We start from the raw sequence: 16007 nt of genomic DNA, 5'->3' as shown, positions 1-16007 counted from the left end.
GCTGCATTAACATTTACATGGGGAAGTGAATAGCTAATTAATGAGCCATTCGGCTAAATGGGGGGGAATCTTACCTGCGCAAATTTGCGCAGGCTCAGGCCTTCTAGTGTTAACTGCTGTAATCAGTGAGAGTCTGGGCGTTCTCACCTTCAGAGAATAGACAGCTTTCTGGACGTTCCAGTTGTGGTTCTGGAGAGCGGCTTGACACTCCTCCAGCGTCACGCCGTGCACGGCCTCCTGAACCTGAAACACCCAACATGGCCTTCTGTTTACGCCGTGAATCTCTGGACTTTGGCTCCTCACTCGTGTTAATGGAGCCCGAACATGAAGGGAGCATCTCCCGGTGATGAAATCGCCTGCCTGGACTTGGCTTTAATAATTCAGAGCGCACCATCAAGACCAACAACAGACTCCCCTTCTGCTTCATCTGAAAGCTCATAAGAATCCAGCATTGATCAGGTGTTGAACAGAACCGCAGCTACAAACAAATTCTGAAGAGGGGCGAGTGCAGTATTTATGAGGGAGTCGGCGCCTAACCTGCAGTGGATGCCAGACAGGCCGAGCTCACGTTGGAGAATTTGAGGAGGAATTAGAAAGGAATAAAAAAACAGAGCGTAGTGAACAGATGAGTACATATTTGCCGTCTAAAACAACTCAAACTTAAGAAACTTTCATAGCAGTTCGAGTTTTATTCGAACTCAATGGCGTTCTGCATCTGTTCTGCAGAAAGTCTGCATGAACTTTATTTGATTTCACCTCAGATCAAATCAAATCCCTTTCAATCTAATAAACTTCCAATGCGATTAGTTTGTCTTTTAAATATATATATATATATATATACATACACCACAAATAATTGACTTTTTAATGATAGGTAAATATTTGGAACAAATGTAGAGTTCTTCCCTTTTTATCTTTTAAATGAATAATTTTTCTTTTTCTTTATTTTACATTTGTTTATAGCTAAATAGGTGGGATTTTGGACTGTCATTACTCATTCTGCTTAAATGCAGTAAAAAATGCAGTGAATATTTAATGAAAGTCTCTGAAGTAATCCATTTTTTGTAATGCTATCAGTCACAAAATAAAAAGAAAAATGTGCATCAAAAAGCTTTGGGGTGAAACAGATTCAACTATAATAATTTAAGGAATCTAGATTAATTTCTGCCGTACACATGTTAGAATTTAAAATGAATCCTTTGAAATTAATTGTGATCAGCTGAAGGAAAAGTACGCAAGTCAAAAACTGTCTGCCTTACTTTTTTTTTCTTTTTTTTTTCTTTTTTGAAGTTTGTTTTCTTAAGAAAACGAGATAATAACTTGTTATAACGAGAAAACAAGAAAACGTAGTTCATTTTCTCGTAATAACGACATAATCAATAAAGAAGAATAAAGCGTCCCCCACTCCTTTTAGTGCACTGCTGAGATTTCACCTGTTTTAAGTCTCTTTATTTTGTAGTTAACAACAAAAACAGCAGAAGAACACTCTACAAAAGTTGTTTTTTTTAGTTTTTTTCTTTTTTTGTTAGTGGGTCTACGCTCCTCAAATGCCTTAATTCCATCTCATGCACCAACTCTCCTCACTTTATTTCCCCAAAACTTCAGAACAGACAGGTTGATTGACAGATCACGGCCGATGAGAATCTGCGCATGCTGCGTTTACTGAGCTCTGGACATTAGCAGACCCAAACAGCCTCTTGGCCCAGGTCAGTCCGCTACTATACTTATGTCATTTTTACACAATCCGCAGCAAAACAAAGTAGTTTTTCAGAAAAAATGTTGACACTTTTTAATCAATTGATTATATATGGATCAGTGCTGGTGTTCGACATTTTCTCTGATAAACAGCTTTGTTTTTCTGCTGATGTCCGGAACTCAGTGAACACACCATGGGGGTTTTGGAGAAATAAAGGGAGGGGGGGCTGGTGGTTGAGATGGAATTAAAACATTTATAGAGCATAGATCCTGTAATAAATAAAAAATAGACTAAAAACAATTTTTGTGGAGTGTTTTCTTCTTTTGTTTTTGTTGTTAACCACAAAACTAAAGAGACTTAAAACAGGTAATGTCTTGGCGCCTCAGTGCGGGAAAGGGAGAAGGGGACGCTTTATTCTTCGTTCTTGATTATCTCGTTATAACGAGAAAACAAAATTTGTTTTGTGTGCCCCTCTGGAGCGCCCCAATGCAGGGGCTTGGAGACACTCCTCATCTGCGTCATAAAGTGTGCTGCTGTACAGTCTTTTGTTCTGAATTAAAAAATATATATATATCTTTAATATGCTCTTTAGTACATGTTTTACAATGTATAATCTGAAGTGTTTTTGGATCAGTAACAGACATCGTTCGGCCGGGGGGAGGGGGTTCTCCGTTTTCGCGCATTCTATATAGTCGCAGATGCCTCTGGTGCGTAACCCCTGCAAATAAGGGGGGAATACTGTACATGAATCCATGTTAATAATATGTAAAGTAAGAGCAAAGGGCAGAAGTTAAGCTATTGGAAGAAGAAGAGGTGGAGTATATATTCGTTCCCTGCAGCAAAATTCCATTTACTGTATAACCTCAAAGTTGAAGTATCATAAAAACAATAATAATCTCAAATTATGATGTAAAACAGGATAATCATCTTATCCCCACTTACCATTTTGACTTTGTCAGGGGTGTTTCCTCCACTGTCTGTCCGCAGACAGGAAGCGGGAATGACGGCGGCTGTCATCCCGTCCGAGCATACACGTGGGAGGCTAACTGATGTCTTCATCCCTGACTGCGGCCCACCCAGGCTGCTGTTGTTGTTGGAGGAGAAGTTGGCCTTCAGATCCCCTGCTTGGACCAGACTCTGCCCTTGGGTGTGTCCATGGACTGTCTGAGTGCTGACCACCATGGGTCTGACCGTGGCAGTGTTGGTGTGCCGAACGTGCCTGTCGTCCATCGCGCTGGCGGGGAGGTGCTCCGCCTCCCTGAGGAAGCGGTCGAAGCGATCAAGGTAAGGTGGCCTCTCTGGCAGAAGGTAGTAATGAGTGTTACTGACTTTCCTGCCGTCGCGGACGATGGGCAGTATGCACGGGCCTTTGTCCTTGCCTTGCACTTGGATCACTTTGGGGGCGGCGTATTTCGGGTCTGAGGCAAAGCTGTGTGTGGTTGGCATGAGTTTACCTGGAGAGGTAGAGAGGTAGGAGCTGTATGCGTGTGCAGCGGCGCAGGAAGAGAGCAAAGCCTGCTGGGTAGAGGGGCTAGCAGAGTGCAGCCTCTGCTGGGGGGAGCCCACCACTAGACCCATCGGGCTGGGAGTTCTGGATGCTGGCTGTGACAGGGGGTCTCTGGGAGGGATCTGAGGCGGGCGGTCCCGGTCTGAGCCTGGAACCTCGTCTGTGTTTTCAGCTGCCATCGGAGAAACTGAGAGCTCCCGCGACCAGCGAGCACATGTGTAGTCGCCCCTCTTTACGGGGCGAGGGGGGATGGGGACACGAGGAGGGATCTGAGGTTTGTCCTCGCAGAAAGAGGAAAGCAGCTGTTCATCCCGAGTCTGTGAGTTTGGAGAACGACACAGGACTCCTTTTGGGGCATTGAGCCTCCGCATGCACTCCTGCTGGAGTTCCAGAAAGATCTCAGCAGACTGAGTGTAGGAGGTCGACATACCCTGGCTCTGCTTGCAGGGAAGGAAGAGGTTGTCCTCCAGCGATTCCTTGTCAACTCCTTTGGAGAAAACACCTTCCCCCTGCAGCTTTTGTCCAAAAGAAGGAGATTCATCCATATTGTGAGCACAAATGAACTCTTCCTCAAGCTGTTGCTCGGAACCATTGATGCAGCTGACCTATGAGAACAAAGAGAATACAGAAGTAATATCCACACACTACTTTCAAGCTTTCAAGAGGCAGAACTAAAATAAATTTGCTTCAACCCTTTAACACCAGAGATGTGGCTAGCAAACCCTAGATAACGCTATTTAACACAACTTTTAGACCGCTTACACCAGGCACATCTAAAGACTGGGACAAATCGGTTTCCACCAGCCAACTTTTTCCTTGCTCAGCATGTTTCCCAGTGTACATTGGTGAAGGGGGTTGAAAGTTTTGTTCTTTTTGTCTTCTTTTTTTATACATTATTTATTTTGGTGCTACCTTTTGTATAAAAAGTGCTGTATAAATAAAGTTTGATATGACTTCATAAATTCAATAATATTTGGCCCCCAGCACTTTCTAAAAACTATTGAAGTTGACTAAATGACATTTTCATATTCACCATGAAGCGGGACTACCAGACGAGACATGCTATAGTATCTATAGCAGGGGTGTCAAACATACGACCCGTGGGCCGCTTCTGCCCCCCCAGATGGTTTAATCCAGTCCAGTCATGCAGAGAAAATATAAGAATTTTTTTTTTGGGGGGGGGGGATCAAGAGATTAAGAAATAAACAGAATTTCTTTGCAAGCGTGTGCCACGTCTTGGTAAGATGCAGTTAGGTTCCCTGTAAGCCTATCCGCTGTTGAGCTGCTAAAAAAATAATCAGGTGTGACACCACAATTACCAAAATGCTGTTGTCAAAAGGATAATAATCTATAGTAATAATCTATACACGATCTATAGCATCTGGTGGGAAAAAAGTGGTCAAATTGACATTGATTTAGCTAAAAACTTATTTAGAAGTATTTGTTCAATGGAAAGAAATAAAAAGTATCCCATTGCGATTAAATGTTAATTACATAGTTCATTCAAATTTAATTGTATTAGAAAAGTTAAAAGAATGTCAGGCTGAATGGTTGCCCCACAGAGATTTCAACATCACTAAATCTGGTCCTCTTTGGAAAAAGTTTGGACACAACTGGTTTAAGTGATTAACTAGAATCAGCTAATTCTGACCCAGAGAAAAGCCGCTAACATAAAGTGTTGCAAAACGACATTTAGCTGTTTTTCTTGACAAAATCACATTGATTTTGAATGTGTTAGCACTGCTGTCCTTCACTTTAGAACCCATTGAAATTACATTAATTATGTACGAATTGTGTCCTTGGGCATTTAAGAATAGACTTAAACTCATAGTGTTCACAATGGACAAGTTGGTAAGGGCTTCTTCTTTTTATTTTTCGACCGTTTACTAGCGCATGTCTGAAACTTACAGTTGGAAAAGGGTTGGTGCAAGATGTTGAAGCGATGCAAATCTCGTAAATCAGGCTTTTTCTTTTACAGCTCTGTTTTAATTTATGAAAGACTTGCTGTCATATAATTCCAGCCAGACACAAACCACAATTATTAATTTCTACTCCATGATGAATTTCCAAGTCCCTGATTGGTTCAAGTGGTTTAACTTTCAACGTGCATTCAGTAGCCGCACATTTTGTTAGTACGAGCAGAGGCGAACAGTTTCAATGGTACAGACAAATTTGCTGCGTGAAAAAAGATGGGCGGGCCACGCGAATTTGTCGTGCAAATCACATTTGATGTGAACACACCATTAGCATTATGGTGGTCAAAATAAAGTAAACACTAGAGCTAAAGCTCTGGTGTTAAACAGTTAATCAGTGCCATAGAATACCTCCATATCATCTTCATCCTGTGCTACTTCATCGTACGCGGGAGGCGGGGGTAACGGCCTCGCGTCCCAGTCCACCACTGGCGTAGGATGCAGAGGTCGAGGCAAAGACGTTGAAGGACTTTGAGGTGGGGTTTTGTCCATGATGTTTTCTGCATCCAAGGCTAGCTTAGCCAGTGCGGGAATTGGAATTTCAACCACAGCGGAAGGCGAGGGTGTGGATGGGGGCAGCTCCTCCCCAAAGTCAATGAGGGACACTTCGCTGTTAGGATTTTGACCCGAGCCGGAAGTCCTGCAGCCTCCCTGTTTGGAAGCAGAGATCCAAGCGGTGGGTATGAGCCTGAGGCCTTTGAGGGAGCCGGTTTTCCGAAGCGACAGTCTTTTCAGAGCAGCAGACGTCAGGTCCTCCTCCTCGGTCACTGGATCGTAGTAGGGTTCTAAAACGAACAAAAACACTGCATTTAGAGCGGGTCAGGGGTTTGGCGGAATCGCTCCTGCTCTATTTGGAATGAAGCCAAGTAAGAAAAGATGGACGACGGATGCCTTCCAAGGGCCTCTCAGGGGGGTTGTCCCACTTGGAACAGGGCAGGTATTGCAGTCAAAAACATAAGCTCCCTCTGCTAATGTGGGAACACTGTGGTTTCCCCCACACAGAAAAGGTAGATCAACAGTAGGAGAAGGCTGTGGATCTCAACCCAGTTTCTCTGGAGATTTATTCTGGATAAACATGAGAAAACAGCTACTAGAACTAGTAACCACTAGAACAAACGAACCATGTCTCCAAGTAGAATGCGCCATGAGTTAACAGCATGGAGAAATTACATTAATTGACTGACATCAATCAAGAATACTAGTCCATTTAAAGAAAAAAAAGGAATAAGTAGACAATGGGATGACAGGATGAATGCCAGATGAGTGATGGGTGAACCTGCTATGGATCTTTGAGGAGTGGAGCTAAGAGAGAACACGGAGAAGCTGCTAAGAGCAACAACATTTTCTCTTGAGGAGCAGGTACGAGGAACACTGCTTCAACAGAAAAGACCATCATAAATGGATCAAAAAAGGGGTTTTCTAACCAAAGATTCATGCCAGATATTAAATTTGATCAGTCTGAAAACAGTTACTACACAAAATAAAGTCCTATTCTTCCTTTAAAATTTCACTTTAAGCGCTTTTGTTTTGGCCTTAATCAGGTTCTTAGAGTTTGTAGCTGCCTCAGTTGGATTAGAGAAAAATAAATCCATGATCAGCTTTTACTCACTCTTGGCCCGTCCTGGTAGCTGTGTGGGCCGAGCAGCACTCAGTTCTAAGCCGAGAACATCAGGAGGATCCATGGGATTCCCGAGATACAAACTAGAGCGTAAAAGACAGACGGATTTCAGTTAAATATAGGAACACCGGCCCAGATCAACACTCAAAACAGCATGTTACTGCCATCTAGTGGCAGGAATTAGTATGTGAACGTAATATTGAAAGACCCACTCCAGTAAAAATTGTGTTTTTAACATGTTCTTGTAGCATTTTTCTGATAATGGAAGGCATATATAAAGAAAATTAAGATTAAAATTCAATTTTTTTGTATTTTTTTATTCAAATTGTCACAAATCTGAAGCAGTTGAGGACATTCTGTTTGAAAATGATCATATTTGATCATCTGGATCAAAACTAGATAGCTGGATAGCTCCAATATTGTTCCCCATTTTTTGTCGTACCGCTAATGTTAGTTTGGGCATGTGAGGTAAGCTAGCAAGAGAGCATGTAAACAGAAAGCTCTCATATTGGTGACGTAAAGAGGGGATGGAGTTGCCCCTACTGAAACAGTCTGTCCCACAATTATGATCATGATTAAAAGACCACTGGGAACACTTTTAAAATACAACAAAAGATGATAGTGGGTGTTTTTCTGTAAACGTTATGGTGTTTTACAGTTCAAGCTAAAAAATGAAAGTCATTTCCTACTCATCAATCCTGTCGCGGTGGCCCCAGCAGCGGTGAGGGTTTGTGTCTCCATGACCCGTGTGGATGAAGCTGTTCTTCAGGGGCCTGCTGATGTCGTGGGCCGACAGTCCGGCGACTGACGTCACCACGTTTCTGGGGAACTGTCCAACCTGAAGGGTGCGTTTGTTCTGACCTCGCCACCAGTAATTCTCTGCCCTGAAATGTGTGGAGGCGTTGACAGTTATAGAAAGCCGCCAGCAGTTTTAAAATATTATGATCATTCATTCATATCAAGTGATGTGCATCTGAATAGTAAATTTTAGATGTAAAATAAAAAAAAAAAAAGGTCTCATTTAGAACCAAAAAAGGTAAAATAGTTTTAAAAACATTTTTCATTGAGTTTTTCTCTTTTTTTAAATAAAGGTTTAATTAAAAAAAGTTTTTTTCTCTGAAATAAATGTTTAAATGAGGATTGTAATGATAAATTTATGACTCAGTCTAAATGAATAAATAACCCACCTGCCCTCTATAACAGTGATGACTTCATTGACTTTGATTTGGAGTTTGTCAGGTTCATCAAAATCCTGCAGAGCGCACATGTCTGTGGGCAAAGTCTGCAAAACAAGGACATAAAGATCCATGTGAAACTCATGGAAGAGCTTTAAAAGAATCACTTTTCCATTGTTTGTTCTGAGCAAGTCCACTAGGCGGAGCCAAAGTTCCTTTTTTCACCCCTTTAAATACAATTTTTTATAACATTATTTAATCAAAGTCAAGGCTCTAATTACCCAAACTAACTCAAATCAAAATGTCAAATAAATGTGTCAAATGAAAGGAATACTCAAACAGCAATAAAAAAATTCTAATAAAAACACACTAACAAAAAAGAAATAAATACATGTGGGTTCAATTAAAGCTTTTTTCCTAAGTCTTAAAAGCAGAGTTTGTGTGAGTCTGGAAGCTGAGTCACTTCCTGGTTTTGTTTCATGTTCCATGTGAATAAAGGGAGTAACAAACAATCCTGCAGTGAGGAACAGTTTTTATGGCTTATTTGGGAAATCCCAGTCTAAGGAAGACTAAAACGTTACACAAAAAAGGTCACAAAAGCATATTTAATTCTAAAAGTTAGAAAATTATAACACATTTCAATAGTTTTGCTTTAAGGAGAAGTGGGTTTAAAGTTTTGTCATTTTAAAACTACAATTTGTTTTTATATCCAGGTTAAAGATGAATGCAGTTTTTGTCATATTCAGGCTAAAATATGGTGATCAAGCATAACTACAACAGGACAAGCACTGTGACTACTTTATTGTAAATGACATCTCTGCTTTAGGAAACCCACAAAGAAAACCCAACATTGAGTGTTAAAAAGGGGACTGTAAATTCACGAATCTGTTTTATTCCTTTGGTTTCTTTAATTAAAAAAAAGGGAATGGCATCAATATAAATCGTATTGTTAGCAGAAAATATTTTTAGTAAACAGAAGTGGTGTTAGTGCAGAGCCCTGTGGAGCACCACCAATGTTCTTTTTTAATAAGACTATAATAAAGTCAAAGGTAAAAAAAATTTAAAAAATTAAATTAAATGAAAAATGTTAACAGTTTTCCAAATTTCCCAGAAAAAAAACATTGTTCGAGTTTTGAACTGAATTAAAAAATTTAATTAAACAATAACATTTGTTAAGAGTTTTAAAGCAATTTATAATCAGCCACAAACTTGAAACGTATAATCAAATATAGAAGACAAATCTGCTAAAGAAGAGGAATAATTAAAATCTTTTAACCAGTAGAATCTTAGACAAATAGTCTAACTTTGTCGTCAAAACTGATCTCTACATTATTTCTTTCCTACCTCGAGCAGAAACTCACGGAGGGCGGCAAAAGTTGGCCTGTCATCAGGTTTCTGAGCCCAGCACTGCAACATGACATTATAGATGTCCTGTGGGCAGTCTTCTGGTTTAGGGAGCCGTTCACCTTCTTTATCAATCTTGTGCAGAATCTATTGATTAAAAAAAACAAACAAACAATAAAAACATGTAAATGTGCATTTGGCAGCTTTGTGAGTTTTTTTTGTGCATGTGTGGTCACCTGGCTGCCATTGAGGCCCAGCCATGGCTCCTGACCATACGTGAACATCTCCCAGAGAGTGACTCCAAACATCCACGTGTCGGTGGCATGAGAGAACGTCCTCGTCTTCAGGCTTTCTGGAGCGCACCTGCAAGAACGAGGGCAGCAGACTTTACAGTAAGAGCAAAAGAAAAAGTTGCTTTAAAAGACAAAACAAAAAAAACTGTTCATCATTTTTGTTTTTTTAAACCAAAATGTGTGCACACACCATGCAAAGGGAACCTTGCGATGCTCCTGCATGACATAGTGCTCGTGGTTGTTAGGCAGCGCCCTCATCAGGCCAAAGTCACCGATCTTCACCCTTTGAGACGAGGCCAGCAGGATGTTTCTGAACAAAGAAGGAGATGCAAGCTTCATTCATCTTTTTTTAATCACTTTTATTTTCACAATAACTGAACTTCAAGAGAAAAGAAAGTCATTTTATTAATATGGCATCTTTTACAGATTGAATTTTTTTTAATTAATTAAAATATATATTTTTAGAAAACTAAAAATAATAATTGAAAGTGCACCATGTATAAAAATGTTAAAGTAAATTTTGCAGCTTTACATTTTTTTTTTCAAAATTATAAAGTCTTAGAGTAAAAATTTGCAAAGAGTAGAATTTTTTTCTTCTTTTTCTTATTTGATTAATGTTAAAAGGCTTTACTGAAGATTTCTTGTAGATTTGTGGCTTTTAAGGGTTTTTGTAATTTAAAAAAAAGGTAGTTGAAAAAACTAAGAACACTAATGACCACAAATGTTCTTGAAAGTTTATTTTAGTCACATATTATAAGTACAGAAAATTATCAATAGCTTCTTTCCTGATCAGGGTTATAAATGGAAATCCTGTTCCCCATTTAAAATACAAATATAAAATATTAGTAAATAGGTTTTATTTATATATATATATATATATATATATATATATATATATATATATAAGATTATAAAAAATATTAATTGAAAAAATAAAGCTAAATTTAAACAAATAGAAAAATAAAAATAAATACATAAAGATTTAAAAATAATAATAATAAAAAACTATACTAATGAGTAAATTAAAAAAATAATAAATAAATATAATTTAAAAAAATGAATAAATAAATAAAATAAAAACAGAAGAAAATGGTGAATTACGCTGATTTATTTATTATTCTACTTATTTAGCTGATGTTATTCCCACGTAACTACATGCGACCACCACAAAAATTGATGAAGCCACACATACTACGTGCAGCCAAGATGCATATTGACACAATGACGCATATATTTTAAGTGTGTCCAAGGCTAAGTGATGTTTGTTGTTTTGTCTCCTAACCGTAACCCTTACCTCTCCTCTGGGTCCATTCGGACCAGAAAAAACGTTCAGCACTGGCCGCACAAATTTAGAAAATCATGTGTGACTAGTCACTTTCTTCTTTTTTTGGACCAAGAATTTAAAGTTTATTTAATACTAATAATTTATTTAAAATGTGATTGAGGAAAACTTTTAAAAAAATAAAGCAATCTTACAACAAGTTTACAGTCTTCTTAACTTTATCATCTGCTTTGATGCTAAAAGAAGAACTGCTTTCAATCATTGATTCATTCATTCATTCATTCAGGCCATCTCCATTCATACAGACTGATGTCTTCATCTATCCAGTTCTCCAAGTGGTCATGTGATCAGGACAATCCTATAACGGGATTGCTAAGGATGTGGACAGGTGTGTTTTATATGGATACTGAGCACAAACAGGTGTTACTAATCCAGATAACGAGTGGAGGATAAAACGCGTCTTAAAGGATAACAGAGGCCTTGCTTGTTCAGGTGCTAAATATTTATTTTCTACACCGTCATGCAATTCAATTCTTTGAAAGTCAAAAAAGATTTCTCTCTGGATTATTTTTTTATATTCTGTCTCTTATGCTGAGTTCACACCGTGTTCGGAAACCTGTGTACTGCCATCATTTTAAGTGGGACAACTAGTGGAATCAATGATTTACATGTCCTTTTTTGTTTTTATGCCTTTTTGTTTTACCCAGAAGGATATTGTTTTCTTCACATAATATCAGTTTCAAATGTAAGAAAATTCTCTCTACAATTTTTTTTTTTTTTACAGATTTCTGCATATGTCCCCCTCATGTGTTATTAAATACGAGTTTTTTATAGTAAAAAAGAGAAAGAAATTGAAAATTAATGGTAGCTCCAGCATGAGTGGATGGGTTGGGTTTGCCACAGGGAAACCAGAAGTCATTTAGAGTAAAAACAAAGAACTGCAGAAGGATGGAGCTCAATTTGCCGACTATAAATTCTGGGAAAATCCAGAAACCAATGGCATGACTCACTTTAACAATATGAAACCAGACGTTGTGAAAAAGTATAAATATAATACAATTATAAACTATACACACACATATATATCTAAAATCTGATTAATCATACTTTTGGGTTGTGATTAATTTGAATAATCACAATGTTTTGCGTACATTTTATAAGACCATATGCAGCTTTTGAACAAAAAAAAAAGCAAGAGAGAAAATGTTTCCTTCATTTTTATTGTCTAAAATATTTAAATTTATGAAGTTTTAACTCAAAAATCCCAGAACTTTAATTTGTGAGCACAAAACAGATCAACAGTAAGATAAGCAGAACTGTAAAGGCTCTTATGTCTGAGGTATTACTCAAACAAAACAAAGATGGTGACAAACACCCATAAGAAACAAACTGTGTTTCTGCACTTTAAATGGTCTGGGTGTATACTCGACTCTGATTGGCTGCTGGGTGTGGACACACCGAAACAAGAAGTCACGTGCGTTAACGTTGACAGCCCTCATACATATAATAAACGTTGCTTTTTTTCACATATCAGATTTCTGAAGTGCATGTAATTATATCTGATTCAATAATTGCAAATATTTAATTACTCAGGGTGTCTGTTTTCTGTAACCATGTGTTCTGGAGGAAAAAAAGATTACTTAAATAGGGTTTTCTTTCAGTAGGGTGATTTTTTATTTTTAAGCTTAAGCTAATAAAAAAAAAAGTCTGACTCATGAATTAATTTATATTTTTTTAACTGTTTCAAGTGGATACCAGGGTTTTCCCAGATTTTTGGACTGTTCTTTCCCAAAAAAGTGTCAGCACTCCAGCAAGAAGGGGAACTTTGGCCAAGTCTACCATCTCCCAGCAAATTGACTCATTTGACTTAGCAGCCAAGTTTCTTAGTAATGGTCTGCACATTTCTGGGTGGAGGACAAAAACAAAAGGATGAATAATTCATTACACTTTCTCTGGAGCAGTTAAAACAGTCTGTCCTGTACCTTGCTGCCAGGTCTCTGTGGATAAACCTCCTCTGCTCCAAATAAGCCATTCCACAAGCCACCTGGACGGCATACTGACACAAAGTGTGGATCAAAATGGGACCTTGTGGACACCGCAAGCGCTCCAGCAGAGAGCCCAGAGGAGCCAGCTCCGTCACCTGCAGGACACAAGGCAAAAATATTTTTCTCTAACTTTTTCTTTTTACATGCACACAATATTTTATTTAAAGAGATTATGGTTCAACATCTAAAGCTTTTTGGGGGAAAAAGGGCGGGAGAATAGCCTCTCTCTGGGTTTGTTAGAGATTAAACAGGAAGAAGTTCTGAAAAATACAATAAAACTATAGTTTTAGTAAAAACATAAAAAACAGAGGGAGAGGATATCAGATAAAAAGTTAAAAAACAAAAAAAGTTAGATAATGCATTTTTCGATTGTCATTTAAAACTAAATTGGTAGATTCTACAAGTCATACATCTTACAACTACACTTGTGTAAATTCAAATTCAACTTTGTTTATGTAGCACTTTTCCTGCTAAAGAGCACCTCAAAGTTCTTTTAGTAATTAAATAAATAAATAATAGTAATCATAATAAAAAATACATGAAAAAAATACATTTAAACTTTAATAAACTAATAAAAGAACTTTAAAATCAATCCTAAAGCTTATTGGAAGTCAGTGTAAAGATTTCAAAATAAGAGTCTGTGCTTCTTCGTTCTGGTCTGGCCAAGTTTTAAACGAGATGAAGCCGATAGGTAGTACTTTTCTTAACGCCAGAACAAAGGGAACAAAAATAATCGATTCTAGATATTAGAAAAGCGTGTATCAATATTTTAGCACTAGTTCGACCAAATATATTCAATTTGATCTAATCTTTTTAAAGAACATTAAACCTGAAGTGGTGAGATTCAGAGAATGCAGCACTAACAGTAGTTAAGCTCAGGGGTTAACTTGTCAGTAGATGTTTACTGTTAGTTTTAACCATTCTGGTTACTTTCCTCCACAAAAAAGCACAAGTTCCAAGCAAAATCTGATTTATTTTATTTATAAATGCAGCTTTACTCTTTAAAGTAGCTGCATCTGTTGTGTTGTTTTAATTGATCTTTGTGCATTTCTCTTGTGTGTGTGTTTGAACTACCATCTTCATCGGGTGTGTCAGGACCACACCGTAGAGCCGAATGAGGTTCTGGTGGTCCAGCGAGTGCATGGCGTTGACCTCACAGATGAAATCCTCCAGAGCGTCAGGCTGGCTGAGCACATCAGTCTTCAGACACTTTACAGCAACATTCAACTGCAAAAAAAAGAGATAAACTTTTACTAATGACTTTAATACAGTTCTAATGGTCAAAAAATAGAAAATATGATCATTTTTCCTACTCTTGGTGCACATACTAGACATAATTTCAACCATTTGAAGTAAAAATTGAAGAAAAAGATATGGTAATATGTTTTGTTATTATTTATTATGTTTTGTCACTTTTAAATATTCATGACACCTTATAAGACTTTCTTTTAAATGAGAAAAAATAATTTTATTAAAGAAAAATAGAATATTTTACATTTAAATTGTATAACAGGTAAAAGAAAATTTTACCCCTTCATATTTACATGAAAATACAAAATAATTGTACTAAATTGTTAACTTTTTTCTTCCTAACTCCTCACCACCTTGCCTGAAGGCGTCATCCACTCCCCTCTCTTCACTACGCCAAAGGAGCCATCCCCAAGCTTCTCAAACAGCGTCAAGTCTTTCTCTGGGATGAGACAGGTGAGGGCCTTCTGCTGCACGTCCAGTGACGTACCCCCGCTGGACTGTGTGGACAGGACCCCCTCCCCAAGGCAAAGTGGAGGGGTGGGAGACAGTTTACGAAATGAGGAGGTTGGTTGGCTCTGCTGAGGAAATTCTCCTCCATCTGGTCGCTTCCCGCTAAACACCTGGGAGAAACAAAAGAATAAAGCTGACTTAAAGAGCCTCATGTGCACCAAATACTGCAAGGAAATAGAACAGAGGAAATACTGCTATCCTGCTGTAAAGCATGCATGTGGATGTAGTTGTACACATGGTGTGGATGTCTCAAACTCATACTGCAACTCTAAAATTAAACCTGAGTCCCATATAAACTTCAACCAGTATGTGCGTACACAGGTTTGATGGACAAATCCTTACTAACAATTTAGAAACTTGGCTACTAATAAAACTCAATTAGTCATGTGTTAATTCACAAAATGTAAATTTTCAAAACATTTGTTAGGGGTACATGGCACAGCATCATCTCTCTAGGTATCAAACACGGAATAAAAACATCTAAAAAGACACCTTAAATTACGGTAAGCAGTGAGCTCTTATAAAGCCATGCTCAGACATCTGTTTTTTGCAGACTTGTTGCAGATTGTTTCACTCACCTTTAAATCTGTTTTAATTCACATAGTTCAGCAACACTTTAGCTCAGAGAAGGGACAAGTTTCATTAAAAAGAGTAATTCCATCACAATTAAGTCTTTTTCCATTTTTATTTTTTATTTTTTTTTTTTAATAAAATGGATTTTACTCTCTTTACTAATGAAAGATCTTTTCATAAATGTCAGTCATGATGAAAGTTTAGCCAGCAGAGGGTGGTGTTTACATTGTTACAGAGCTATTTAGAAAACAGAAACTACATAGGGGGCTGCACGGTGGCGCAAGTGGTTAGCGCTCTCGCCTCACAGCGAGAAGGCCCCGGTTCGAATCCCGGCTGGGACCTTTCTGTGTGGAGTTTGCATATTCTCCCCGTGCATGCGTGGGTTTTCACCGGGGACTCCGGCTTCCTCCCACCGTCCAAAAACATGCTTCATAGGTTAATTGGTGACTCTAAATTGCCCCTAGGTGTGAATGTGAGAGTGAATGGTGTGTGATTGAGGCCCTGCGACAGACTGGCGACCTGTCCAGGGTGTACCCCGCCTTCGCCCTTCAGTAGCCGGGATAGGCTCCGGCGCCCCCGCGACCCCGAAAGGGAAGAAGCGGTCAAGAAGATGGATGGTTGGATGGAAACTACATAGGCTTCTAACTGTGTGGTATACCAGGTAATTAGAGTGAGGACAGTGCATTTAAAAAAATGTGTTAATTTATAGATTTTACGAGTTGTTACAATATTCTTAGACC

General features: G+C 38.4%; 1 protein-coding gene across 2 annotated transcripts in view; it reads right to left on the bottom strand.

The window, feature by feature from the left end:
- Positions 1-16007, bottom strand: part of LOC112147140 (activated CDC42 kinase 1) — a 51751-nt gene that overhangs the window by 18965 nt on the left and 16779 nt on the right. For both annotated transcript variants that reach the window (XM_024273285.2, XM_024273283.2), the window contains exons 4-15: positions 14535-14804; positions 14008-14160; positions 12871-13028; positions 9797-9916; positions 9550-9676; positions 9314-9460; positions 7982-8076; positions 7484-7678; positions 6786-6877; positions 5528-5961; positions 2639-3808; positions 148-243 (exon numbers count right to left, since the gene is read on the bottom strand). In XM_024273285.2, the coding sequence (XP_024129053.1) occupies positions 148-243; positions 2639-3808; positions 5528-5961; positions 6786-6877; positions 7484-7678; positions 7982-8076; positions 9314-9460; positions 9550-9676; positions 9797-9916; positions 12871-13028; positions 14008-14160; positions 14535-14804 (3057 nt within the window). The remainder of the gene's footprint in view (positions 1-147; positions 244-2638; positions 3809-5527; positions 5962-6785; positions 6878-7483; positions 7679-7981; positions 8077-9313; positions 9461-9549; positions 9677-9796; positions 9917-12870; positions 13029-14007; positions 14161-14534; positions 14805-16007) is intronic.

Source organism: Oryzias melastigma, linkage group LG17 (genome assembly GCF_002922805.2).
Source record: "Oryzias melastigma strain HK-1 linkage group LG17, ASM292280v2, whole genome shotgun sequence".
In the NCBI taxonomy this organism is placed as follows: Eukaryota; Metazoa; Chordata; class Actinopteri; order Beloniformes; family Adrianichthyidae; genus Oryzias; species Oryzias melastigma.
Note: the sequence above shows the minus strand (reverse complement) of the source record. Positions and strands in the feature narration are given on the sequence as shown.